At 48.1% G+C, this 26090-nt stretch overlaps 2 protein-coding genes across 4 annotated transcripts in view; both read right to left on the bottom strand.

Moving 5' to 3' along the window:
- Positions 1 to 5778: 5778 nt before the first annotated feature.
- LOC140430474 (large ribosomal subunit protein P2-like) lies at positions 5779 to 6249 on the bottom strand. Its single transcript, XM_072517960.1, has one exon. The coding sequence runs from the start codon at positions 6163 to 6165 to the stop codon at positions 5830 to 5832; it is 336 nt and encodes a 111-aa protein (XP_072374061.1). The 5' UTR covers positions 6166 to 6249; the 3' UTR covers positions 5779 to 5829.
- Positions 6250 to 10609: 4360 nt separating this feature from the next.
- Positions 10610 to 26090, bottom strand: part of kars1 (lysyl-tRNA synthetase 1) — a 30976-nt gene continuing 15495 nt past the window's right edge. For all 3 annotated transcript variants that reach the window (XM_072517962.1, XM_072517961.1, XM_072517963.1), the window contains 6 exons: positions 25865 to 26038; positions 22086 to 22171; positions 21476 to 21561; positions 19993 to 20119; positions 16838 to 16981; positions 10610 to 10862 (listed from right to left, as the gene is read on the bottom strand). In XM_072517962.1, coding sequence (XP_072374063.1) covers positions 10776 to 10862; positions 16838 to 16981; positions 19993 to 20119; positions 21476 to 21561; positions 22086 to 22171; positions 25865 to 26038 — 704 coding nt within the window. In that variant the 3' untranslated portion in view covers positions 10610 to 10775. The remainder of the gene's footprint in view (positions 10863 to 16837; positions 16982 to 19992; positions 20120 to 21475; positions 21562 to 22085; positions 22172 to 25864; positions 26039 to 26090) is intronic.

Here is a 26090-nt window from a genome sequence, read left to right as displayed (position 1 = left end):
GCCCGGTTGAAGCCAGCTCTCCTCCTTGCCACCTCCGCGCTCCAATCCTGGTAAACTTGGATCACCGCGTTCTCCCATCTACTGCTCCGCACCTTCTTGGCCCATCTCAGCACACTTTCCTTGTCCTCGAAGTGATGGAACCTTGCCACTATCGCCCTTGGCGGCTCGTCGGCCTTGGGTCTCCTCACCAGGACCCGGTGAGCCCCTTCCAGTTCCAGGGGGCTCGGAGAGGCCTCCACACCCATCAGCGAATGGAGCTTCGTACTCACGTACGCCCCGGCATCAGCTCCCTCCACTCCTTCGGGAAGGCACAGAATCCGGAGGTCCTTCCTCCTCGACCTGTTCTCCAGGACCTCAATTCTCTCGGCCGACCTCCTGTGCACCGCCTCGTGCGCCTCCATTTTTACCGTCAGGCCCAGGATCTCGTCCTCGTTGGTATTCACTTCATCATTCACCTCACGAAGCTCCACCGCCTGGGTCTCCTTCAGCCCCTTGATCGCCAACAGCATTGGCGCCAGCACCTCCTTTTTCAGCTCTTCCACACATTGCTTGAGGAACTCCTGCTGGTCCGGCCCCCACGCTGCTCGCTCTCCGCCATCTTGCTTTTTCCCCCTCGTTTTAGTCTCTGCTCCAGGGCCTCTTTTCTCGTCATTCCACCGCTGATCTCGGCCATATATCGTAAGGGGGGACCTTACTGCACCTTCCCACACGGGATTAATTTAAAAAAAGCTCCGTTGGGGCTCCTCTGGAGAGCCCGAAAGTCCGTTGTCGCGGGAGCTGCCGAAACGTGCGGCTTAGCTCCACATCGCCGCAACCGGAAGTCCCCATAAGCCCCAACAGGGCTGTGTTCACCAATAGGAAGGGGACCTATTCGATGAACATAAAGGTGGTCTGCGACCACCGCATGATGATCCTGCACGTCTGCGCCCGTTACCCGGGCAGTGTACACGACTCATACGTGTTGTCGCGGTCATACATCCCCGGCATGTACGAGGGACGCCATCCCCGGCTGAGGGGCTGGTTGCTGGGCGACAGGGCTGCGATCGTGGCTGATGACGCCTATATGGAGGCCACGCAATGAGGCGGAGAACCGCTACAATGATGCCCATGTAGCGACAAGGGGAGTGATAGAGAGGTGCTTTGGCGTGCTGAAGATGCGTTTCAGGTGCCTGGACCTCTCTGGGGGCGCCCTCCAGTATCGGTCAGATAGAGTCAGCCGCATCATTGTGGTGTGCTGCGTCCTGCACAATATAGCCCAGCAGAGGGGCGATGTGCCACAGGCAGAGGACGGTGGAGTGGAGGAGCAGCAGGAAGAGGCGCAGTCCTCCCCAGATGAGGGGGATGGGGGCAATGGTCAGGGCAGACGGGCTAGACACGGGCGGGTGGCTGTCCACCGTTACCGGCTGGGCCAGCGGGCACGGGACAGGCTGATAGACGCCCGCTTCACTGACTAGATGGGCGTGGGAATCAGGTAGTATGGCCACAGACCGCACACCATGGCAACACCCGACCACCCCCACCCCCCACCCATCCAGCACCCTCACCCCCTTCCCCAACCCCACCCCCCCCATTGCCGATCCACCTGCGGCACAACGGCCGGGCTCACACAGTTGCCGGTGGACGCGTGTCTATTGCAGGCCATGGAGGATGATGACAACCCGCTCTGCGATGAGCTCCTGGCTCCACATCGTTGGACTATGTCTGACCCATGGCCACAGTACCACCATCCACCCGGACCATCCCTGCATGCGGCTGTGACACTGCAGCGCACGGTCCCGTCCTCTGCCCGGGGGGATGTTGATGGCGGTCCAGGGGGAAGGGGCAGACTCACCTGGGGCTGAGGTAAGACCACCCCTCACACACACACTTGCGCTCAACGTACATGACACCCCCGCACACTTTGGTCAGAGCACAAAGGCAGCTTCTGTAGGTGTAACATTGACTTTAATAACGAAAGGAGTTCATGCACGTGCCCTAGCCCCTAAAACTCATCTGTGCCCTGCACCCGTGCCAACTTACTCAGTGTCTAATTGTTTGGCCTTACAGGCCCTTTGACTACGTCTACGTGGTTCCCCAGACGGTACAGCAGAACTGGAGGTGGACTCCTGTAATTCCTGCCCTCTGACACGGGATCCCTTTGGCAGCCGTTTCCTGGGGCGTCCTGGCCTAGATGGGCCAGGCTGCGGCCCGGGCGACTGGGATGGCGAGCTGCCAGCCTGTCCTGCCCGTTGCCCACCCGATGCACCTGGGACGGAAGGGGGGGGGAGCCCGAGGTGTTGAGGTGTTCTGGGACCTCCCCTACAATGGGACCCGGAACAGGCCCCAGCACCTGCTCCTCCCTCGGGGTGCCCGATGGCCCCCAGGCCTCTACATGGATGGGGGATGTGAACAGACTGGCCATCTGACGCCCCCCGACATCTGGCGTCGGATGGCCAGTCCGTGCTGGTATCGACAAGGGTCTGCAGGTTTGCAGCCATGGAGCTCAGGGAGTTGGCAATCCCTGTCTGTGACTGTGCGACGCCGGCTCGCACATGGGCAATGGCGCTGATGCCCTCAGCGATGGCCTGCTGAGACTGGGCCATGGCCTGCTGAGACTGGGCCATGGCGTTGAGCGCCTCTGCCATCTGCCGCTGGCGCTGGCTCTGGCTCATGGCCTCCTGTGAGAGGGCAGCCATGTCCTGAGCCACAGACGCCGCCTGCACGGAAAGCCCCAGGCCTCGCAAACCGCTCCCCATGTCTGACACCGTCGCACCCATTGCCTCCACTGCGGACGCCATCCGTGCGGTGTCGGCCTGGGTGGCACGCATGACCGGCACCACTGCCAGCTCCTGGACGCGGGTGGACTCCTCCACCTGCGACTGCAGCCGCCGCAAGCTGGCCGTCACCCTCTTCGCTCGTCTCAGGTTCGGTGGTTGCATCGGACCTATGGGTGGGTGTGGTAACTCCAGGAACCCGGGATCCATCTGGGCGGCAGATGTTCGCTTGCGCCGGGCTGCCCTCCGACCGCCAGGCCCCTCTGCTGCTCCTACCTCCACCTGCTGTACCGGGACGGCTGTGTTGTGCGCACCAGTGAGTGTACCAGACGCCTCATCACTAAAGTGCCCAACCGAGGTGAGCGTCTCTGCGATGGTGGAGGGTGTTGGTGACAGCAGTGGCGTTGTGTCGTGCGCATCGTCCGACTCTGAGTCCATGGCACTTTGGGGTGGCGGTTCGTCTCCGCCCATCCAATCTGTGTCACTGTCCTGTATTTCAGTTTCCTGGGTAGGGGTGTCCTGGATAGGGGTGTCCTGGGTTGTGGTTTCGTGGCTCGGCTGTGACGGGGGCCTGTGGCTGCCCCTCTCGTCGCTGTGTGGCACACGCCTGCGTCGCCGCACCCGCATGAGACGGGGGCGCCGTCTCCCTGTTGCTCCAGGTCTCTCTGTCTCCCGTGGTCTCCGAGGGGCATCGTGCGGGCGTCGCATGCCAGAGGGTTTGGGTCTCTCCGTCTCCAGTGGTCTCCGAGGGGCATCGTGCGGGCGGTCTGCATCTGCGGGGATGGGTGCCTCGACGTTTGCTCCTGTGATACACAATGAAGCATGCATGGTTAGACACGCAGGCAGTGATCAGGTGATATGGGGGAGGGGGAATATGGGGGAGGGGGGATATGGGGACGGGCTGTCGGTGGCTCACTTGCTGGTGGGCCCCCGACCTCTGCATCAGCAACCTCCCGGTCCTCAGGTCCGCCAGCCAGTTCCAGGGCCCTTCCCTCATGTTCGGTCAGTGGCCTCTCATCAGCTGGGCCTCCTCCAGTCCTCACATGGTCCCTGGTGTTGTGTGAGCGCTTCTCCTGTGGGGGGTGGTGGCAGGGGTAAAAGGCAACAGTGTTAGACAGGTATATGAATGCACGCCATCGGTTGCGCGTGTATTGCAGAGGTTAAGGTTAGGGCTGGATTCACTTGGGGTAATGGGGGAGGGGGGATATGGGGGAGGGGGGATATGGGGGAGGGGATATGGGGAATATGGGGGAGGGAGGATATGGGGAGGGGGGATATGGGGGAGGGGGGATATGGGGGAGGGGGATATGGGGGAGGGGGGATATGGGGAGAGGGGATATGGGGGAGGGGGGAGGGAGGATATGGGGGAGGGAGATATGGAGGAGGGGGGATATGGGGAGGGGGGATATGGGGGAGGGGGTATATGGATATCGGGCAGGGGGGGTTGGGCGGCTCACCCTGGCTGCTCTGACGAGGTCATTCACCTTCTTGTGGCACTGGGTGCCTGTCCGTGGTGTCAGGGCCACAGCGCTGACGGCCTCTGCCACCTCCCTCCACGGACGCCGGCTGTGGCGTGGGGCGACTCTGCGGCCGTGTCCAGGTTACAGGGCCTCCCTCCGCTACTCCACTGCATCCAGGAGCGCCTCAATATCGCGGGACTGGAACCTCGGGGCTGAGCGGCGGTCGGGTCTTCTGGTCGGGTGGGGGGAGCAGCGCGTCTTATGAGCCATCACGCCGTGCTGTGTGCATGATGCTGCACGGCGTGAACCACGTGAGCCAGCGCGGATAGCGTCACGTCGCTGCTTAGCCCATTCCGGGCCGGAGATGCAGGTGGGATTTGCGCCGTTTTTGGCGCCGGTCGGCGGACATTGCGCCAATAACGGAGAATTTTGCCCCTGTTGTTCTGTTTCTCACAGTCAGCAAGCTGCTGGGATTGTAAGCAGCTGTCAGGATGATGATCAATCATGCGCTGCTTGCTACTCTATTGGGTGAAGTTTAGACACCACTTGCAATTCTATTGGATAATTTTAAAAGAAGCAGCTTCAGGGATTGGATCGCGTTCAACTGGGGTGGGCTATTGATTTTTGAACGTTGTATAATTATTGTGCTCGGCTCTTTGTTCGGTAGAACAGGTCTTGGCTGATATCCAGTCTGTTCTCCGTGTACATGTAACAAGCTTGATTAAACAGCCATCTTGTCCAGGTTGTGGTGTTTTTGTTTCTCTGAGCTGAGCCACAGGGAATAACCCCATGTGGAAGCTGACTCAATACACAGCGCTGAAACCGCTCCTACACACATCACCAAAAACCTGTCCTCTCACTAACCACATGTCCATTCTCCCACAGTATCCCCATCTGATGGTGCCAGCCCTGCCTTCCAAGAGGACACCTCGGGGGAAAGCCACCATTGACTTGTCACAGTTGCCACCCCCACCTTCCAGCAACGCAGAGACACAAACTTCAGTTGGCGAAATTAGTGGATAGGCTTCTGGGGCATGATCTGTTGAGCACCACATTGCCAATGCACATCAGGTGGAGGCAGTAATGTCCAGGGGAGGCAGCAGTTAGAAGGCTGCTGGATCACAGGATCCAGCTGGGCCCCAGACAGATTCCGAGATTCTGGACATGTGTATCCTGGAGCTGATGCAGACATTAGGGTGCGGCCGTGGGATTCAGGGGGAGATGTCAGCAACACTCCAGCGGATCCATAGAAGATTGGAGGACTTCCAAAGGCTCCGGCAATGCACAACATCGAGCCAACACTGCTAATGTGATGACCGTAGTGGAGGGCTTGCAACACATCAGCACCATGGATGGTGATGTCCAAGGCGTTGCTGAGCGCCTTGACATCATGTCCTAGTCGCTGGGGGACGTGTCGCAAATGCAGGCAAACCTTGCCAAGGCACTTCAGAGCATGACCTAATCACAAAGGAGCATTGCTAAGCTGTCGCCACCATGGTGCAGGCAATGGAGAGACGCCAGGACTGGCAGAGCCACATGACACAGGAGCTTATTCTAGCTGTCTCTTTTTTTTTTTTTAGGACACAGAACAGTTTATTTTAAAGACAGTTTTGTATTTAATCAAAAAGACCAAAGCCCATGTCATCATCTGATTCTTCAGACTCTTCTTTCTTCTCTTCTTTCTTTTCTTCAACAGCAGCAGCTGCAGCTGGAGCAGCACCACCTGTAGCACCAGCAGATACAACACCTCCAGCAGGGACACTGGCAAGCTTGGCATTGCCAGCTGTGATAACATCATCCACGTTCTTGCCTTTCAGCTCACTGATGACCTTATTCAATCGCTCATCATCAGCTTCAATACCAACACTGTCAAGAATCTTCTTGATGTCCTTTGACGATGGGGCTTCATTGCCGCCCAACACGGCGAGGAGGTAAGCTGCGACGTAACGCATTTTGTGCGGCTAGGCAGGCGGGCTCGGCTCTTGCTGTTTCCTCACACACTCGCTCGGAGGGGAAAAGCTATTCTAGCTGTCTCTACGTCCCAATGTGGCCCCCAGGCCCTTTGGGTACCATCCGGGGGGGAGGAAGCAACGGAGCTCGACTCGGAGCCAGCCAACAGGGAGACAATGGAGGTCTTCAGCTCTCCCTAGTCCCCCTTCCTGACAACAGCATGTCTTGAGTTCACCGGGCATAATAGGGTGTTATGGCAAGGTGTGTTCTACCGGCACGTTGGCCTCGACCCTCCAGCCCCAGGGCCTCCAGAGGACGCATGCTGGGGCATCGAAGGAGACAGGGTGCGGAAAGCATCAGGCTCTCTGATGCGCATCCTGGGGACTCACCTAGATGTAGCGGCAGAGCCATGGGCTGCTAAGACGATAGAGAATCACTGAGAGGACACTGGGGGTGCGGGCGACACCATCGGTATCTAGGAACAGTTAGGGTTTCAATTGTACACCACTATAACATGTTACACCCGAGCCACCTAAAGCTTCTGTCATGTTAGCTTGCACCTCACTCCCCCTTTGCCTTCCACTCTCCCTCAGCCCCAGCCTCCTGGACACAGTTGTCCTAGATCTGGGGCCCCAAAGGCATGCCACTTACAGGTTATGGGTGTGAGCGCGCTTTCAGCAGAAAGACTGAAGTCAGACTATGGCATAAATTGAGGAGCACCAGAGTCTATCTCGCAGCGGGTTATCATCATCCTCCTGCCTTGTATATTGACACGCTGACACAGGCCCAACACCCTGGACTGATGTTACACAAAACCTGGAAGGGTGAAACAGGGTGGTCGGGGGGGGGCAGGGAGGTGGAAATTGGGGCTGAGGGGGGAACGGGTATTCGGGTGATAGGGCGGGGGGGGCCGAATAGAGGGGGAATGGGTGGGAAGAGGAGAGGAGGTGAGATGAAGATATCCTCTGAGAAATGGGCTAGGATGAGGGCTTCCAGGCAAGCCAGACCCTCATCACCACTGCCTGTCCTCCATCCACCAGCTAGTCCCTCGGGCTCTCCCGGCTCATTCTCCAGCCACTCCTGGTCCGGCCCCTCCTCGACCTCACGCAAGGCCCGCATATCCTTCCTCCTCCACCTCCAGCACTTCGTCTTACTGCTGTGCCTGGTTGTGAAGGGCACAGCAGAACACTACAAAGCGGGCGGCCCTCTGGCTGTGTATGGTCGAGGCATCGGAACTACATTTTGAGCAGTGCAATGCACCACTCAATGACCGCCCGGGTGGCCACATGGACCTCATTATACTGATCTCCGCATCGGTCTCCGGCCTCTACTGGCGTCATTAGCCAGGAACTTAGCGGGTGCCCCTTATATCCCAAGAGCCAATCCTGGGGTGTTCTTCGAATAAGCCAGGGATCTCCGACTGTCCCAGGATGTAGCGGTCATGCACACTCCCAGGGAAGTGTGCACACATGTGCATGATCCGGAGGTGGCGGTCACACACAAACTGAACATTCTGGGAGTGGAACACCTTCCTGTTAATGACCTGGTGTACGCAGGGCGACATGTGAGCCACCTATTATCCTCTGGACCTGGACCATCCCGGCAATGGCAGAGAATCCTGCTGCCCAAATTTGTTGGATTTGGTCCAGGTCAAAGTTTATATAGTAAGCTGCCCGGGCAAACAGGGCATCCATGCCTTCACGGATGCACATGTGGGATGAAGGTTGGGCTATGTTGTACACGTCTCCACTTGAGCCCTGGAATGAACCCGAAGCATAGAGGTTCAGGGCCACAGTGACAATGACGGGCACCGGAAGCGGGTAACGTCCTTCTCCACATGGTGCGAAGTCCACAATGACATGGCACAGGTGCCGCACCAGCCTCTTGTTGAGGCAGAGCCTCCTGCAGCATATGCTATCCGTCATCTCCTCAAATGACCAGCGATGCCTGTATACTTTTGAGCATTGCTGACCTCTCCCTTGGGTCCCTCCCCGGCCTGATGGGAGGCAGGGCCCTCAGTTGCCCCTTCCCTACCATTCCATGCACTCAACCTCTGGTCAAGGGGGGATCCTCAGTGCTAAGCCCAACTCTAGGGGTTTGATTGTTGGCTACTGCCACTGTGTTGGTGTCACCTCCAGTGATCAGGCAAAGTGTATGGTCTTACAGTCTGATTGGGATGCTAGGCAATAACACTCACCTGCGACATGGCACGTTGACTCACGAAAATCCACTTGAGGGCTGTGAAGTGTTCATGTAACTAACAATTTGTGATGGCTTCAGCTGTGCAGCCAGAGGTTGCTATGGTCAAGGTAGATAAAGTGACCTTCACCATATTATCACAGACAGGGCTCTGTCCTGGGGGGCCGGCAGGTATGGGTATGCACTTCCAGGGGGCAGCCTGTTGGACCCACAGGTGCTGAGCCACTAGCCCCTCCACCCCAGGGGTGACCCCAACCCTGACCAGCCCATCTCCCAGCCCCGAGAATTTAGGCAGCAGTTCCAGAGCCCCTGGGCTGATTGCCCACATTCCAAGATGGCTACTCGCTTCCTCCAATTCCTTCAGCAGCCATTGCGCCAGCTTCACTTTTTAAAATAGGTGTGCTAAAGGGCGCCTGCTGGAGCACAGATTAGGAAACAATTCGCTATCCTTCGCTATGCAAATTATTACTTGGCAAGGATTGCAAGGGATTCCCAAGGGAATCCTGCTATCAGGCTGCCATTTTGAGTGGGCGGCCCAATAGTGTGGTCCCACAGCTGACCACCCCCCATGCATCACAATTCAGTCCCCACCCCTGGATTTTCCAGGCTCCCCCCCTCCCCCAAGTATGGGAATTACCTGACGTCCACCCCCAAGATCCCTTAAATAAGGAGACTCACAGAAAAGAGAAACCTGTCAGGAAGCTAGCGAGCAGTCCAGAAGCAGTGAAAAAATTTACTTTTTCAATACAGGAAATAGGAAACACGTGTTAATTCTTGGAAAGAAAAACCAGTGACCTGCAGTAAACTCCAGAGCACCTTTTCTGTGAAGCTGCCAGTTAAGTGTAATCAGCTTTGCAGTTCCCAAAAACCGCATGTCATGTGACTCCCACCTCTCCCCACAGGGCTGGATTTTCCCACCCCAAGAACGTCACAGGCGAGCCACCGACAAGAGAACTCCATTGACTTCGGGCGGGATTCTCTGGTCACCAGATGATCGCGGCCAGCGAATCCCGCTCAGTCTTTGACAGAGGACATATATCGCTCATTTGGGTCTCCAAAATTGTTAAATGTCACAACCATTAAGAATTTAAAGGTTACAAGGTCCTTTGTCTTAGCAGACTCCTGTTGGCCAGCCTGGATTATAAAATGCAGGTAGCCTTAAGAAATTCTCTTTGAATTTTGCCTGTGCAGCCCACAGAGGGTTGTTAGTGGCTCCCCTGCGATAACAATATGCGAGTTTCCACCGATACTGACAGGCAGCACTTTTTGTTTGGGGGTCATAGACAGACATAGATTCAGATTTAAGGATCTTTGTGCAGATTTTAAAATTTTGGAAGCAGCTATGCGGTATCTATAAGTGCATATTTTATACAAAAATAGAGTCAGGTCATAGTCCCTCACATTTCCTTCCTTCCTACCCACCTCCACCCACACCCCTCCTGAAGCTGGCCAAACCACCCAATGGGAAAGCCCACAATTGCCCGCAGGTGGATTATGGGTGTGAGGTGGGCTTGTACGGACTACAGATTCTAGCTGATTTTCCATCCGGGAGGGGGTGGTGTGTGTGTGCGGTAAGCTGTCTGCCCCTCCGCCATCAAATGCAGCCCCACAAGTCATGGTCCATTTAAAAGGATTCCGGGTGTATGCTGCAGCCCACTTAAGAGTACATTATCACACAATGTTCCATTATGTTGTCATTGTCCTATTCAGTAACTCATCAATTATAGATGCATTCATTTTAATACCATAGTGCAGAAGCATACAAGAAACAGCTGGTTATCATAGAATCCCGACAGTGCAGAAGGAGGCCATTTGGCCCATCGCGTCTGCACCAACCCTCCAAGTGCACCCCAATCTAGGCCCACTACCCTGCCTTAACCTTTGGACACCAGGGGAAATTTAGCATGGCCAATCCATCTAACCTGCGCATTGTTGCACAGTGGGAGGAAACTGGAGCACCCGAAGGAAACCCACGCAGACACAGGGAGAATGTGCAAACTCCAGTTACCCAAGGTCGAAATCGAACCCAGGCCCCTGGTGCTGTGAGGCAGCAGTGTTAACCACTGCCACCGTGCCATATATATTGCAGAATTAGTATTAAAAAATGTATTGAACAGTACAATTAAAAATCTTGTTCTGAAGTGACTTAAAGAGATGGACGTTTGTCACAATTTGTCAATGTTGGCATAGCTGAAAATACATTTGTTCACAGTGTAAATATACAGAATCTCCAGTGCACAATGTAAATAAGAACATGTCAGTATATATTTTAATAAAAATCAGGCAAGGGGAGAGGAAACAAAAGTTCTCATCTTCATATCTTTGCAGCTATAAGTAGTAACATTTTTACTGAAATAGGAGAAAAATTGCGATACAATCATCATTCTGTATTCCAAGCTGAACAGCAATGCTTCTATTTTGCAAAATGGTCATTTTCAGTTGAATCTGCCGGATCTTTTTTGTTCTCCTCTGGTTTCATTGCTGGGAAGAACAAGACTTCCTAAAGTAGCAAAAACACAACGTGAAATTAACTTCTACTCTGGTTGTTTCAGCATCACAGACTAACATCCATATTCTGGCAACATTTATGGACGTGGTTAACAGTGACCAGGTCATCTGTTCTTTTGTGATGTTGATTAAGGGATTGACCAGGACACCGGGGATAATTCCCCTGCTCTTCTTAAGAGATGGTGCCAGGGGATCGTTTTACACATCCACCCGAGAAGGCAGGTGGGACCCCAGTTTAATGCCTCATCCAAAGAAAACATAGCACGCGGTGCCCACGCGGTGCTCCCTGAGTAATGAACTGGGGTGTCAGCCTAGAGTTTTGTGCTGAAGCTCTGGAATGGGACTTCCTGGTATGTTGCGATTCAGTGGTGAGAGTACTATGGCTGACACTTGCATTACAGCTGTTTAGAAAATAAATAAAGATATAGTCGCTCGGCTATAGCTCAGTTTTCAGACTAACCAAACAAACGTTCGAATTTTGGTCACTGTAGAGGTTAGAAAACAATACTCTCTGTACTATGACCTGAAATTAGCCATGTAAACAATGATGTTTAGGGTTATTATTTTAAACAAAGTTGGTTCTATTTCTTTGGTAACCATTTTAGGGAATAATGGTTACGGAACTGAATTAGAAGCCCCAGCGATTTCAAATCCCTATGTGGCAAGTTATAGAATTCAATCTATTAAAATTTAGTGATTTGTAGCCAGGTACCAGAAAACGATCTTGAAACAAGATAAAACAAAAATTTGGCTCACTAATGTTGTTCAAGAAATAAAACATGCCATTCTAACCAGAACTTGACCATCCCACAAAGCAATTGCCTCTTAATGATCTTTGGGTAATTTACCAGCATTGCTCACATCTTAAAACCGTTGTTTCTAGAATCATATTGGCGATAATCTTTTTTTTTTAAAATATAAATGTTTTTATTCTCCATTTTCACATTTTCCTTCAAAATGTACACCCCACCCACAAACAGTAAACGGTAACAAATACAAAATCAATCCACTTAACAATACCAACGATCCCATCCTCCCAACGGCCCACCTGTCAATATATGCATCCAATAAAACAAACCCTCCCACGGTGGAAACAAAAAACAAAGGAGAAAAAGAAAAAGGAGTCCGGGACCGCCCATGGTCACCATTGACCTATAGAGTCCACTCCCCCTCCCCCCCCACACTCAACACCATCCAACCTTTGAAAGAGTACCGTACATGATACCCAAGACCCCCCCCCCCCCAGTCCCCAACTCCTCCGGTCTACTGTCTCTTGTAAAACTCCTCCCCCAAACCTCAGTTCATTCCCCCCAACTTTCCACACCGGCTAGACCACTCGGATCCGGTTCTGCCAAGCTCCGATGGCCGTAGCCCCTCCCCCCACCTCACTCCCGATCACTGGCCGGCTTAAACCGGCCAGCGTGGAGGCCCCCGCCCGGGTCCCTTTCCCCCTTGCCCGGCCTAGGAAAGCCCAGAAAGCCCCTTTTAGCACACAAACTCCGCATATCCACCTACACCCCAAAAGAGCCCTCATTTCGAGTGAAAGTCCGATCACTTCCCTTGTCCAAATATACACAACATTGGCTCCTTTAGCCCACACACCCGCACGCAGTGAAACAAAAAAGAAGAAAATACAGTCATGAGGTTACATCGGCACATGGCCATTTCTCAGTTCTGCCACAGTCCTTCTGCCTTCACAAACTCCCCCGCTGCTTCCGCCGTTCCAAAATAAAAGTCCCTGAGCTTGTAAGTCACCCTCAGCTTCGCTGGGTATACAATGCCGCACTGCACCGTGCTAATGTACAGTGCCCTCGTCACCCGGTTGAAGGAAGCCCCCACCTCCACCGTAAAGTCCTGGTATACACTTATACCAGCTCCAGCCCACTGCGCCACCTGCTTCTGCTTGGCCCAGCTCAGGACCTTCTCCTTCACACTGTACCTACGGAAGCAGAGTCACTACCCTTGGCGGCTCACTTTCCTTTGGTACAGACCTCCACGACCGAGGAGTCCGATCCAATTCATATCGGGAGGGATCCTCCCCCCTCCCCCAATAGTTTCGCCAGCATCGCGGCAAAATACTCAGTCGACCTCGGTCCTTCAACTCCTTCGGGCAGCCCCACAATCCTCAAATTCTGTCGCCTGGATCGGTTTTCCAGGTCTTCCATTTTTCCTCGCAGATCCTTGTTAATGTGCATCTCCTTCCCCATCGAGGCAAGTTGATCACTGTGCTGCAATAATGTTTCCTCCACTTCCTTCAGCCCCTCCCCTTGCTCTCACACCTCCGCCACTGCGCTCACCACCGCCGTCGTCACCCGGGAAATAGTCTCCTCCACCAGCACACTCAACCTCTCATCTCCTTCCTCATTTTTGTAAACTGGCTTTAGAATTCCGCAGCCATCACCGTAGTTATTTCTTCAACCGTAAGCAATGCGGCCTCCCCTGGTGCTCCAGCCTCCATTTTCCTTGGTGACCCCGCGGTGACCTTTCCACTCCCCGACGGACCTTCAGCTGTTTTCTTGACAGACGTTTTTTTGCTCACCCTCGACATTTTTCTTCACTGTGCCTTCTCCCTGCTTTTGCCACCTCAGTGAATCCTGGGACCAGGCGTTCCCGAACGGGAGCCCTCCATTGTGCGGCCGCCTCCCGCACGTCGTCACCGGAAGTCGGCGATAGATAATCTTTATTGGATTCCTCATTAGTCACAAGGTTAAAACTGGTTGCTACAGCCAGTTGACAAAATATACCTCATGGCCAGGTTGTCAAAGGGTGTAAATATGGAAGTGTGGTTCATTTCTTTGGAGGTGGTGGGGGTGGTCAATAGTTAAGCATGCTTAGATCTTAAATTAAACAATGTTTTGCCATTTTGTACAGCTGTCAAAGTATTAGTTAACTAGAGCTGTTTTAATTTCTTGCAACCACAGGTTGGTCAAAATAGACTTCTCAGAAATGGAGCTGTACAATCAATTCAAAGTGATCTGTAAAGTGATTGACATCCCAGATATATTACTATAATAATATATTACAATGTATTTATAGAATAATATACACATGTTCAATTGACAGCAATATTTTTGAAGATTTGAGGCAGGTTCCAGAGGGGAGGACAGGGCCATAATTCATTATAGATCACAAACAAAATAGAAAATACTGGACAATCTCAGCAGGTCTGACAGCATCTGTGGAGAAGGGAGCTTACATTTTGAGTCTAGATGACTTTGTCAAAGCTGGAAATAGGATCAGATTTACACTGAGGGCAGGGGCGTGGAGCAGTGCAACTAGATAGAGATTCACTGATAGGTGGAGATTGACGAAGATGTCATGGACAGAGAGACAAAGGGAATGTAAATGGTGGCGATAATGACTAAGAAGGGTGCTAGAATGTGTTAATAGCAGAACAAAGGTGCGCAATGTGTCAAAGGACAACTTGGAACAGATGGCCCAAGTGGGGGGGGGGGGGGGGGGGGAAAGAGAGACGAGACAATGGTGAGGAAAACAGATCGATGAAAGAAATGAAAATAAATTGATAGAAATAAAAAAATAGGGTGAAGGTGGAGGAGAGTTCAGTCAGAAGTTGTTGAACTCATTAAGTCCGGAGGCTGTAATGTGCCTAATTGGAAGATGAGGTGCTATTCCTCCAGTTTGCACTGGGCTTCACTGGAACACTGCAGCAGGCACAGACGGACATGAGAGCAGGGCGGTGAGTTGAAATGGCAAGCGACATAATAATAATAACTTATTGTCACAAGTAGGCTACAATGAAGTTACTGTGAAAAGCCCCTAGTCACCACATTCCGGCACCTGTTTAGGAAGGCCGGTACGGGAATTGAACCCCGCTGCTGGCCTTGTTCTGCATTACAAGCCAGCTGTTTAGCTCACTGTGCTAAACCAACCACTATGGAGGTCTGGGTCCTGCTTGCAGACAGACTGAAGATGTTCTGCAAAACATTCACCCAGTCTCCAATGTAGAGTAGACCACACTGGGAGCAGTGAATGCAATAGACCAGATTAAAGGAAGTGCATGTGAAACACTGCTTCATCTGAGTGTTTAGGTCCTTGGATGATAAGCAGGGACAGGTGTTACACCTTCTGAGATTGTATGGGAAGGTGCTGTGGGAAGAGGGCGAGGTGTTGGGGTGAAGGAAGAATGCACCAGGATATGCCGGAGGGAAGAATTTGTGCGGAATTAAGGCAGAGATGGGCAATGTTGATTAGTCTTGGTTATTAGATTGAATGTGGAATTTAAAGCTCAGCAAGGCATCTGAAAGGGGTGCAAATGGTCTGGTTCAGCCTGTTGCAAGATAGAGCCAGCTACAAGAGACTGGAGTACATGACACAGGTTTTAGAGGATGCATTTCCTATTTGGAGCTGGAGGAAACTTTGCATTATGCAAAATGATGTTGACATTGACTTTCCCCTTTCTTGGTATGAGAAAGTCAAACAGTCAAGTGAGGGACTGGTAGAGGTATGCATCATCACACATATGGAATGTGTTGCATTTCTCTTGGAGGTGCTGGTTAGGGACAGCAGGCAGATAGACGGTCAAGCATACATCGTTGGCAGATTCTGGCTGGAAATATAGGAGAGGAATAGAAGCCACTTTTTTTTTTTGAAAAAGTGTTCTTGGATATGGCCAATCCTGCATGTATTGCCCATAGAATTGGCCGGAGCATAGTGGTGGGCAGTTGCCTTCTTAATCTGCTGAAATCCATAGTAATAAGTTTTACAACACCAGGTTAAAGTCCAACAGGTTTGTTTCAAATAATAGAATCTATAGTCAATATATGTCTATATACATGTTTCTGGAACGTACCTCTTCATTCACCTGAGGAAGGCGCAGTGCTCCGAAAGCTAGTGATTTGAAACAAACTTGTTGTACTTTAACCTGGTGTTGTAAGACTTCTTACTGTGCTCAACCCAGTCCAACGCCGGCATTGCCACATGCTGAAATCCATGTACAGGTAGTATGGATGCCCCATAATGGAATTCTATAATTCTGGCCAGTGACAACGAAGGACAGTAATATATACCCAGATGGATCGGTTATGTTTTGGTATGGAGAAATGGAATAATACAAGGGCAGTCCCATTAGACAGTAAGGGAGAGGTAAAGTGGAGGTTGGTTTGGTCAATCATGAAAGATGAAAGAGAATACGAATTATTAACACAGAATATCCCTTGTAATCATGATTAGGGTAATTTTGATAATTTAAGAAATTAAACAGAGCTCTGGAAGAAACGGTCATCTAGCAGGAAGGCAACAACACATTCAAAGACCATATGGACCATATGGAAACAAAGCAGCATTTGAGAGGATGAATAAGTCAATATGGTTTTGAAGAAGGGAGTGATGACAATAGTTTTTAAGGAATGGGGGGGGGGGGAAAGAGAGCATGCCAGTCACAGTACTTCTGCTAGTGTTGTTTAAAAGGGGTCCTTTAAATAAATATTTCATTTTAAAATATTGCCTCACCTGCCGAGAGAAGAGAAAGAAAGAATAGAAACTATTGGAGTTATGAGCTCATTTTATTTAAAATAAATCTGTTACTTGGAATTAGGTTATCAGTAAGCTACCACATTGTTAATTATCTCTGATTCCTGCTAACTGGTGCTTTGAAACATTTCTGAAGTTGTCCAGTCTCAAGTAGCCATCGCTCAAGAGCCAGAAAATAGAATAGCAAAGTCCAATCCTGTCCTTGCATAACTAGCACACATTTGTAAGAGAAACCTGCCGGTTTTCTTCTTTTCCCTATAATCCAGGGTTGCGGGTAACTCACTGCAGTATCAGAGATAATCCGAACAAGATTTAGTTCAAACTCCTATTCTGTCTGATTTATATGGTCTAGCAGCAAATTAAATGCAGAACCAAGCCAGTTCTCAGTCTAGAATCTGGCCATTTGAATTTCTAAAAATATTTAAGCAGAAACATTGTCCGTATGTTTTTTTTTTTTAAATTAAGAAATCTATTTACCTTGATATTATTAGAGTCAGTTAGGAACATGGCAAGTCTGTCTATGCCCATGCCCCAGCCAGCCGTGGGAGGAAGTCCATACTCCAAAGCAGTACAGAAGTTGTCATCTATAAACATGGCTTCATCGTCACCAGCAGCTTTAGCCTGCAGCAACATTTATAAAGATGTTCAATAAGAAAGTGTGAAGTCAGAAAAAAAAAAACCCACATTTCTTTGAAATAGTCACTTGACCGTGAACAGGATCAAACTTTCCAACTTAAAAAGAAACTGCATCCTTCCTTATCATTTCATGGTTAGAAAACTTGTGAATGCAACTTCTGTTGATCTGAATCATAAAAAAATTAAGCATGGGTCAGAAATACATTTGGGAATTTCTTGTGGCATTACAGATTAGAGATCAAGATTGTGCAGAGTTCAGGTGAAGTGAGGTTAGAGGGCCGGGGTAATTGGAATAAAGTGCGCACAGATAATTCAAACTTCATTTGAAAGTCAAATTCTAGAAGAGACAGTATGGAAAAATAGGACAGGGTTTGAGGGGAGAGGATATGCTGTTTTGGGGGGGGGGGGGGGAAGAATTGTTGACTGCAGGGAACGTGGGAAGCAAAACTGCATGATTGAAGATAGCCGATGGAGTGAGAATTGGGGCAAAATATGCTGCCCATTCACAACACAGCAATCAGATTTTCCCCCACTCCTTTCCCTACCCCCACACTTGCAGGTGGATGTCATACGTGACCACCAGCCAGTGAGGGTATTTTAAACTGTCCGTGGACGAAGAGACAGCTGCTCAGGTCAGCAGCAATGGGGGTGAGTGAGGGGAATCCAACAACTGGACAGTAGGTAGCGGAGCAAGATGGAAGTGTGAACAGGTGATATGAGGCATGGTGAGGCAAGAAACGTCAGACAGGGGTGGCATGTGGCGCAGTGGTTAGCACTGGGGCTGCGGCGCTGAGGACCCAGGTTTGAATCCCAGCCCTGGGTCACTGTCCATGTGGACATTCTCCCCGTGTCTGGTTGGGTTTCTCCCTCACAACCCAAAGATGTGTAGGTTAGGTGGATTGGCCATGCTAAAATTGCCCCTTAATTGGAAAATAAATAAATAATTGGGTACTCTAAATTTATTTTAAAAAACATCAGGCAGCAGGGTAGCATACCTGAAAGAACTGGAAACGGACAATAGTTTACTTTTGAGCTTTTTTCAACAAAGCTGCGGGCCACGACAAGGGTGTGGTGCAGTAAGTTGAACCTTAGTGAGTCAGCCTGGTTTTCTAAACCATTAGATTACACTAATACTCAGTCAGCAATACACTGACATTCAGCCTATATAAATAACTGATATTGCATGTTATTGTTGACCCTTTCATAACTTATTTTCCCATTGAGGGCGGACAGGAATTTTCAGCTTTAAAAAAATATATAAATTTAGAGTGCCCAATTCATTTTTTCCAATTAAGGGGCAATTTAGCATGGCCAATCCACCTAGCCTGCACATCTTTGGGTTGTGGGGGTGAAACCCACACAAACACAGGGAGAATGTGCAAACTCCACACCCAGTGACCCAGAGCCGGGATCAAACCTGGGACTTTGGCACCATGAGGCAACAGGGCTAACACACAGCGCCATCGTGCTGCCTCTACTCAACTATATTAATGGATACAAGTCCAATTTACCCACACTTAATGTAATCGTATAGTTATGTGCAACCATGATATTCAACATCTCCATTCGTAAATCTAACCAAATAACTGAAGAGAGTGACACAGAAGAGAGTGACACACAGAAGTGTATTTAGTGAATTCAAATAAAATGCTGGACTTCACTGTTTGGAGCTGCATTCTCACAATAAACAGACTTTACCAAAACTACAGCAGCCACTAATGACTCACCCTGCTGCAAGCAATGATTGGTTTGTATTTGATGCTTCTGAAGTTGCTGCAAAGCTGGTAATAATGTAAGTTTGACAGAGTTTCATAGACCTCCACCGATAGAGGATCAGTATCAAGAACAAATCCACATTATTCAAATAGTTAAGCATGACTGCAATTAACAGCAAAACAAACATCACACAAAATAAATAAATAAATAATTTTTTATTTATAAATCGCAGGTTCCCACAGGAATCAAGCCAGAGTTAGGTTCCTTTGGACATTTGTCACCCAGAAACATTACTACAGATATTGAAATAATGTACCATACAGGTGTAGTACTCGACATTCCTGGATGAACTAATTTGCAAAATAAAATAAATTGAACATAAAAGAAATACAAAACATATGAAATAACCTTTTTAAAAAGTCACCTTGGTAATCTTAGATTCACCAGGCTTCACCTAATGCCAGACGTTGATTGCTGCAACAAGTTGTTGGACTCCTGTGACTGGTGCAACAAGTTGTTGGACTCCTGTGACTATCTGCTGCCACTAGATGGAACCCAGGAGCTTCAGATCAGGGGCAGCAGTGAAGCCAGGAGCGGAGCAGCTGAAAATGAAACGTGGTAAGACGCAGCGGGAGGCAAGTGCGGAGAGGGGGATGGTGGCAGAGGCTGGCCAAATGGGAAGTGGGGTGTGTGGAGGTGGAGTCAGGCCGCTAAACAATTCTGGGAGGCAAGGCTGGCAGCTTTTGGGGGTGAGGGGAAATGTGCGTGTGAGGGTCAGAGCGAAAGCAGTGTGAAGGTTTTGGTGCGCAGGCAGACCACAGAATAGGACGTTTGTGGCAACTGACTTGAGAACATGTTAAATGGATTACTGACACTATTAACAACGTTGAAGTAAAATAACATTGAGAGTCGACATTATGCGAGGACAATCGCTTCTTGGCCTTTTGGCTAAGATCAAGCCCAAGATGAGATGCAATGCCTTTTCTTGCCAGCTTGGATCGTGTATGTCTCTCTTGTGGAGACCGTGAATTGGGTTCAATTTGAATTGGTTTTTGGAGCAAGCAATGCGATGGATTAAGAGTTTGCACTGTCTACTCATTGGCTTTAAGGATGGGATAAAAAAAAAAGTGTAAAGACATTACGCAAAGGTTTGCTGCACTTGAGATGGTTTTGGTTTGAGAGATTAGATTCAAAGTCTCTATTCTCTACCCATTATGTATGGTACAGTATCAGCACGGCTACTTGCAGTCTTGAACTCAGATCGAATAAAAAATAATCACCGTGGCCTGATCTTCGAACAACTCTCTTTGTTTAATAGGATCATTCAATTCTGTATAGGCATTGCAAATCTCCTTTTTCATAACAAAAAGTTCAAAGCGCTCTGTCAAACCCTTAAAGGAGCGATGCCTGAAACAGATCAAAAATCAAATTAGTACATTTACAATGTACACAAGAAATATTTCAGTCCTTCAAACAGCATCTTATTAAGCTAGTAGCAGAACCATTTAAAAAATCAGAATTATTTTTCTTTGGATTAGATGTTCACCTTCCCCTCCAGTTTCATGCTAAATAATGGTCCTAATGAAGATGGAGACATACAGATAGAAATTGAAATATCCAACAAACTAAAAAAATATTGAGTCATCATAGTGAAGAAATTGGACATTCCATAAACACGGCATATCATTACTTTTCTTCCCCAGAGCCAGAGAGGTTCAACAAGTAATTGAATTGTAGCATAAAATTGAAGTTTGCGTCAGTGCAGTGATTCTAATTGCAATTTGTGCTGACTTCACAATTTATGGTGATGTGTAGAATCAGTGACAGTAACATCTGGATTTCCATGTTTAACTGCACATGTATTGATTCAAGAAGTTGCTGCCATTTTCAGAGAAGTGCTGCAAGTTTTGCCCTCGTTACTATTGAAAAGTCTGGACCAATGTTGTGAACTATAACTGTAGGATCACGAGGCAATTTGATAAACATGTGTAACATTTGATTCCTGAAATTTGATTTCAAGTTGACCCATTTGTTTCATCTACCAATCTCCAGCCCATTATAGTGTTCAATTCTGGTCGCCACACTACCAGAAGAATGTGGAGGCTTTAGAGAGGGCGCAGAAGAGATTTACCAGAATGTTGCCTGGTATGGAGGGCATTAGCCATGAGGAGCGGTTGAATAAACTCGGTTTGTTCTCACTGGAACGACTGTGTGGATATTCAGAGGCTTTTCCCCCAGGGTAGAGGGGTCAATTACTAGGGGGCATAGGTTTAAGGTGCGAGGGAAAAGGTTTAGAGTAGATGTACGAGGCAAGTTTATTTACGCAGAGGGTAGTGTGCCTGGAACTCGCTGCCGGAGGAGGTGGTGGAAGCAGGGACGATAGTGACATTTAAGGGGCATCTTGACAAATACATGAATAGGATGGGAATAGAGGGATACGGACCCTGGAAGTGTAGAAGCTTGTAGTTTAGTCGGGCAGCATGGTCAGCACGGCTTGGAGGGCCGAAGGGCCTGTTCCTGTGCTGTACATTTCTTTGTTCTTTGTATAACAAAAATTGTGTATTTGAAAAAACAGCAGTGTTCAAAACTGATCAACTTTTGGGACTGGGCTAAAGGAATTTGTGGTTCTGAAACCTCTTACTCGTATGCAAACATCTACTATAATAGTAGTATCATAGCTACTAAATAATACAATAATTAATTTGTCATCAAGTAAGTAAGCCTTAAGGTTTTACATCAGTGTAATTGTGTGGCAAACCTTACCATTTGGCCAGTGGGCTCATGATCTGAGGGTGATCGCAGATGAACATTGGATTAATACATGTAACCTCCAGGAATTCACCAACCAACTGAAACAAATGGACACTAATTAAGTTAAGTCAAAACTAAAGCTTTTATTTAATATAGTGCAAACCTCAGTCAGTAAAGCAGGTGCTCACTGAGGTGGTGGCAAGCTAGCTTGTGGACAAATAGTTATTTCAGGGAATCGGGATTTTACCTAAATGATTCTTCTGCTTTTTGCATTGTGTACATTGAATTTACTAAACATGGTCACTGAAAAGAATTTACTAAACATGGTCACTGAAAAGCAAGTGAGATGCATGACATACAAGGAAGAAGAAAAATTGAGCATTAAAAATGTCTGGAGTACAATAATCATGCATTTTAGAATGCTGTCTGCTATTGAAAATCAGCCTCCAAAGTCAGTGTCAGTCTCCCGGCAGCACCCAGCACTAAACTTTCCATCGGTCCAATTGGAGCTTACGTTTATCAAAATAGCATAATGCGGCTGCGACCCAGAAGCAATTGAGGTGTCAGTGTCCAAACCTGGGATTGAAAATCCAACAAGGGGTTTCTTAATTTAAATTCGTACCTTGTCCAAAAGCCTGGCTGTAGATCTTGGAGGTGGACATTCAACACCTTTCTGAACGCATAAATCATCAAAGAATTTACGAGTCTCTGTTTACACAAAATGTTAAAATGATAATTTTACAGCAGGTAAAATATACAGTGAACGAACCAAAAAAATTAAAGTCACACCTGAAGTGATTTTCTAATTGCTGATATTTTTGATTAATTCACAGGAATGTGCAAAAAAGAGAAGTGCTAGGGATTGATAATGGGCTCAAAAGGAGACCTTCGGGTGGGTGCAGAGCTGATGTACTAAATGAGTACACTGCATTTCTTTACCAAGGAAGATGATGCTACAAATGTCATAGCGGTAGTTCAGATCCTGGATGGGCTAAAAACTATAAAAGCTAGCTATGTGTCACCAGAGCCAATGGGAAGCACCCAAAGATGCCAAGGAAAGTGAAGGTGGAAATTGCGGTGGAATAGGCCATGATTATCTAATCCTCCTAAGATACAGATGCCACAGGACTGGAGAATTGCAAATGTTACATCCTTGTTCAAAAAAGGGTGCAAGAATAGACCCAGTAACTAGGTCAGTCAGTTTAATCTCAGGTGGTGGAAAATCTATTTGAAACAATAAATCCAGGGGATAATTAACAGTGACTTGAACAAATGTGGCTTATTGAAGGGAAGCCAGTACAGATTTGTTAAGAGAAAATTGTTTTCAATTGAGTTTTTTGAAGAGGTATTGGAGAAGGTTGATGAGGGTAATGCAGTTTGTGTGATTTGGACTTCCCAAAGCATTTGAGAGAATGCCATATAACAGGTTCATCGGCAAAGCCAAAGCCTGTGGAATAAACGGGATAGTCGAAACATGGATGCAAAGTTGGCAGGTTCCAATAAATCGTGCAGCAGTTTCTCCGACTTGGGAAAGGTACATAGTGAATCCGAAAGTTGTACGGGCCACTGGTTTTCTTGATCCCCTTTAATAACTTAGACATTGGTGTACAAGGTTCAATTTCAAAATTTTCAGATACACAAAGCTTGGAAGTATTTTGAACTGTGAGGAGAGTGGCAGAATGGGAGATTGAATTTAAATTTAGAGAAGAAGTGTGAAGCAAAACATTTCGGGAGGAAGAATGAGGAGAGGTAATAAAAACTAAAGGAGACAATTCTAAAGTGGCACTGGTGGTGGCATATGTGTGCACAATCATTGAAGGTGGCAGGCCAGATTGAGCAAATGGTTGAAAAGGCAAATGGGATCTTGGGAGTAGAAAAGCAAAGAAAAGTTTATGGTGAACCTTTAGAAAACACTGTTTAGCCTCAACTAGAGTAGTGTCCAATCGTAGGCACTGTACTTTAGGAAGGATGTGTTGAGGGCGGCATTTGGCGCAGTGGATAGCACTGGAACTGCGGCGCTGAGGACCCGGGTTCGAATCCCGGCCCTGGGTCACTGTCCGTGTGGAGTTTGCACATTCTCCCCATGTCTGCGTGGGTTTCACCCCCACAACCCAAAGATGTGCAGGTTAGGTGGATTGGCCACACTAAATTGGCCCTTAATAATTGGAAAAAAAATAATTGGGTACTCTAAATTTATATTTAAAAAAAAGAAAAAATGTGTTGGTTTTATGGACGGTGCGGAAACGATTTAGGAGAATGGATCCAGAGACGAGAGACTTCAGTTACCTGGATAGATCGGAGAAGCTGGGGGTTGTTTTCCTTCGACAAGTGTTGAGAAGTGATTTGATAGAGGTGCTCAAAATCATGAGAACACTAGACATCAATTACCCATTGGCAGAAGGGTTGACAACCAGAGGACACAGATTTAAAGCGATTGGCAAAATAATCAAAGGAGACAGGCAGAAACGCTATTTTTAAATGCAGCAATGGCTACAATATGGAAAACAGAACTGAAAAGAAGAAGTAGTGGAGGCAGATTCAACCATGGTTTTCGGATAAGCATTTCGAACTGAAAAGAATTACAGGACGAAATAGAATGGGGCAAGGAGTGGAGCACGGGTGAATTGTTTTCCCACAGAGCCAGATTAGAATTGATAGGATGAATGACCTCCTTCTGCATTGTAACTATTATCCATACGTAATGAAAATGGTGTTGAATCTCTTTCTTGAACCACTGCAGTCCGCTGTTCGGCACTGTATACCAGAATATTGGTACTTTTATTGAAAGTATTAATTTTGAAAATAACACCCAATTATTCCCCTTATCCCCACTGACATCAGGAAACTCAAATCTGTCAAACAAGTAGACATTTTTCTCGGTCATGTTTTTCATGTAGAGTTATGAGTTTTCACAATCAGTGAGATGTGGAAACTGTGCTTCCATTCGTGTTTACCCAGATACGTCAGTAAAGGAATTGTTTAACAGTGGACAATGTGATTCTCTCCTGCCTGAAAGGTGGTTAAAATAACTGAATAGAAACATATTGTAGGAGATTTAACTGAAAGAAGCTATGATTAGTTAGGAATACAGACAAATCACAAACAGTAGTCAAGGCAAACAGCACTGACACTTTTAAGGAGAACCTAGATAAATACATGAATAGCAAGTTACCCTGATAGGAGTTAGATGAAGAGGGGTGAAAAGAGCTTCTTGTAGAGCATAAACCCCCAGCATAGATCTTTTGGGTAGAATGTCCTGATTCTATACATTCTATGTAATTTCAAAGATCCCACAACAAATTGCATTTAGGCAGTTCATTTAATATAGGAACTATTCCAAAGGTGTATCACAGGAGTATATTCAGATATAAATATCAGTAAGCCAAAAAAGGGCATATTAGCAGAGATGACTCAAACTTTGGTCAAAGAGATTAAAGGAACACCTTAAAAAGGAGAGAAAGGCCAAGAGATTTGGGAGAGAATTCCAGAGGTTTGGGCCGAGATGAGCGATGAGACTAATGCAGTGATGTACCAGTGGCTGGAGTTGGAGGAAAGCAGAGCTCTTGGAGGGATGTGGGGCTGGTGGAAGTTACAGAGCGAGAGAGGGGCAAGACCATGAAGGGATTTCAATATGAAGATGAGACTTTTAGAATAGAAGTGTTGAAAGCCTGGGAGCCAACAAAGATCAGTGAGCAGGGCTTGATAGATGAACTAGACTTGGTATAAATTTGGATATAGGCAGAGTTTTGGATGAGCTCGAGTTTATGCAGTGCAGGAAATAAGTCAGCCAGGAGCCCAGTGGATTTGTTGAGCTGATAGTGACAAAAGCATAGATGAGGGTGTCAGCAGCAGGTGGCTGAGATAGGAGTGGAGGTGGGTGATATTATGGAGGTGGAAAAAGCCGGTTTTGTGACGGAGTGGATAGGGAACCAGAATCTCGGCTCAAGGTCAAATAGGATGCCAAGGTTGCAAATAGTCTGTTTCTAGCTCAGATAGTAGCCAGACATGGAAATAGAATCAATGGCTAGGAACAGAATTTGTGACCAAGTCCATAGACATAGGGTGAGATTTTCCGGCACTTCCCATCAGCGGGATCTTCTGGGGTTCCCCGGCAGGGTGAGTGGACTTTGGCGAGACTGGAGAATTGTCGTATCTGCCAGAGGGTGGAGTATCTAACAGAGGCTTTAGTCTTCTCAAAACGTTTCAAGGGAATTTTGGTTCATGCAGAACTGAATGACAGAAAGAGGGGAGAGTTGCTGGAGGAGGCTGGTGATTATTTCTCTGATCATTAGAACACTTAAAATGGCAAGATTCGATGAGCAGGATAAGGGAGCAGCTATCACTTAAAGCGACTTAGCTCTCCAGTTAAAAACAATACCACAAAAGAGAGGTTAGTCTTACCTTCAGTTTCGTATTGATCAGGAGGTGGAAATTTCACTCCCACAATTTTCTCCAGATCTGTTGCTAAACTGACACGTTTGAATGGTGGCGTAAAGTCAATCTCGTAACTCTGACCCTCAGGTCCCTCAGGGTGGTATGTGATTTTGTAACTGCCCGTAACATGCTTGACCATACCTACAAAAACAAAAATCTATGCTTGTGTTCTGAAAAATATCTGACTTCAGTT

Source organism: Scyliorhinus torazame, chromosome 10, assembly GCF_047496885.1.
Source record: "Scyliorhinus torazame isolate Kashiwa2021f chromosome 10, sScyTor2.1, whole genome shotgun sequence".
In the NCBI taxonomy this organism is placed as follows: Eukaryota; Metazoa; Chordata; class Chondrichthyes; order Carcharhiniformes; family Scyliorhinidae; genus Scyliorhinus; species Scyliorhinus torazame.
This window is presented reverse-complemented; position numbering and strand designations above follow the sequence as displayed.

Coding starts and splice junctions, on each gene's coding strand:
- LOC140430474 (XM_072517960.1), bottom strand. CDS start 6,165: ATGCGTTACGTCGCAGCTTACCTCCTCGCCGTGTTGGGCGGCAATGAA.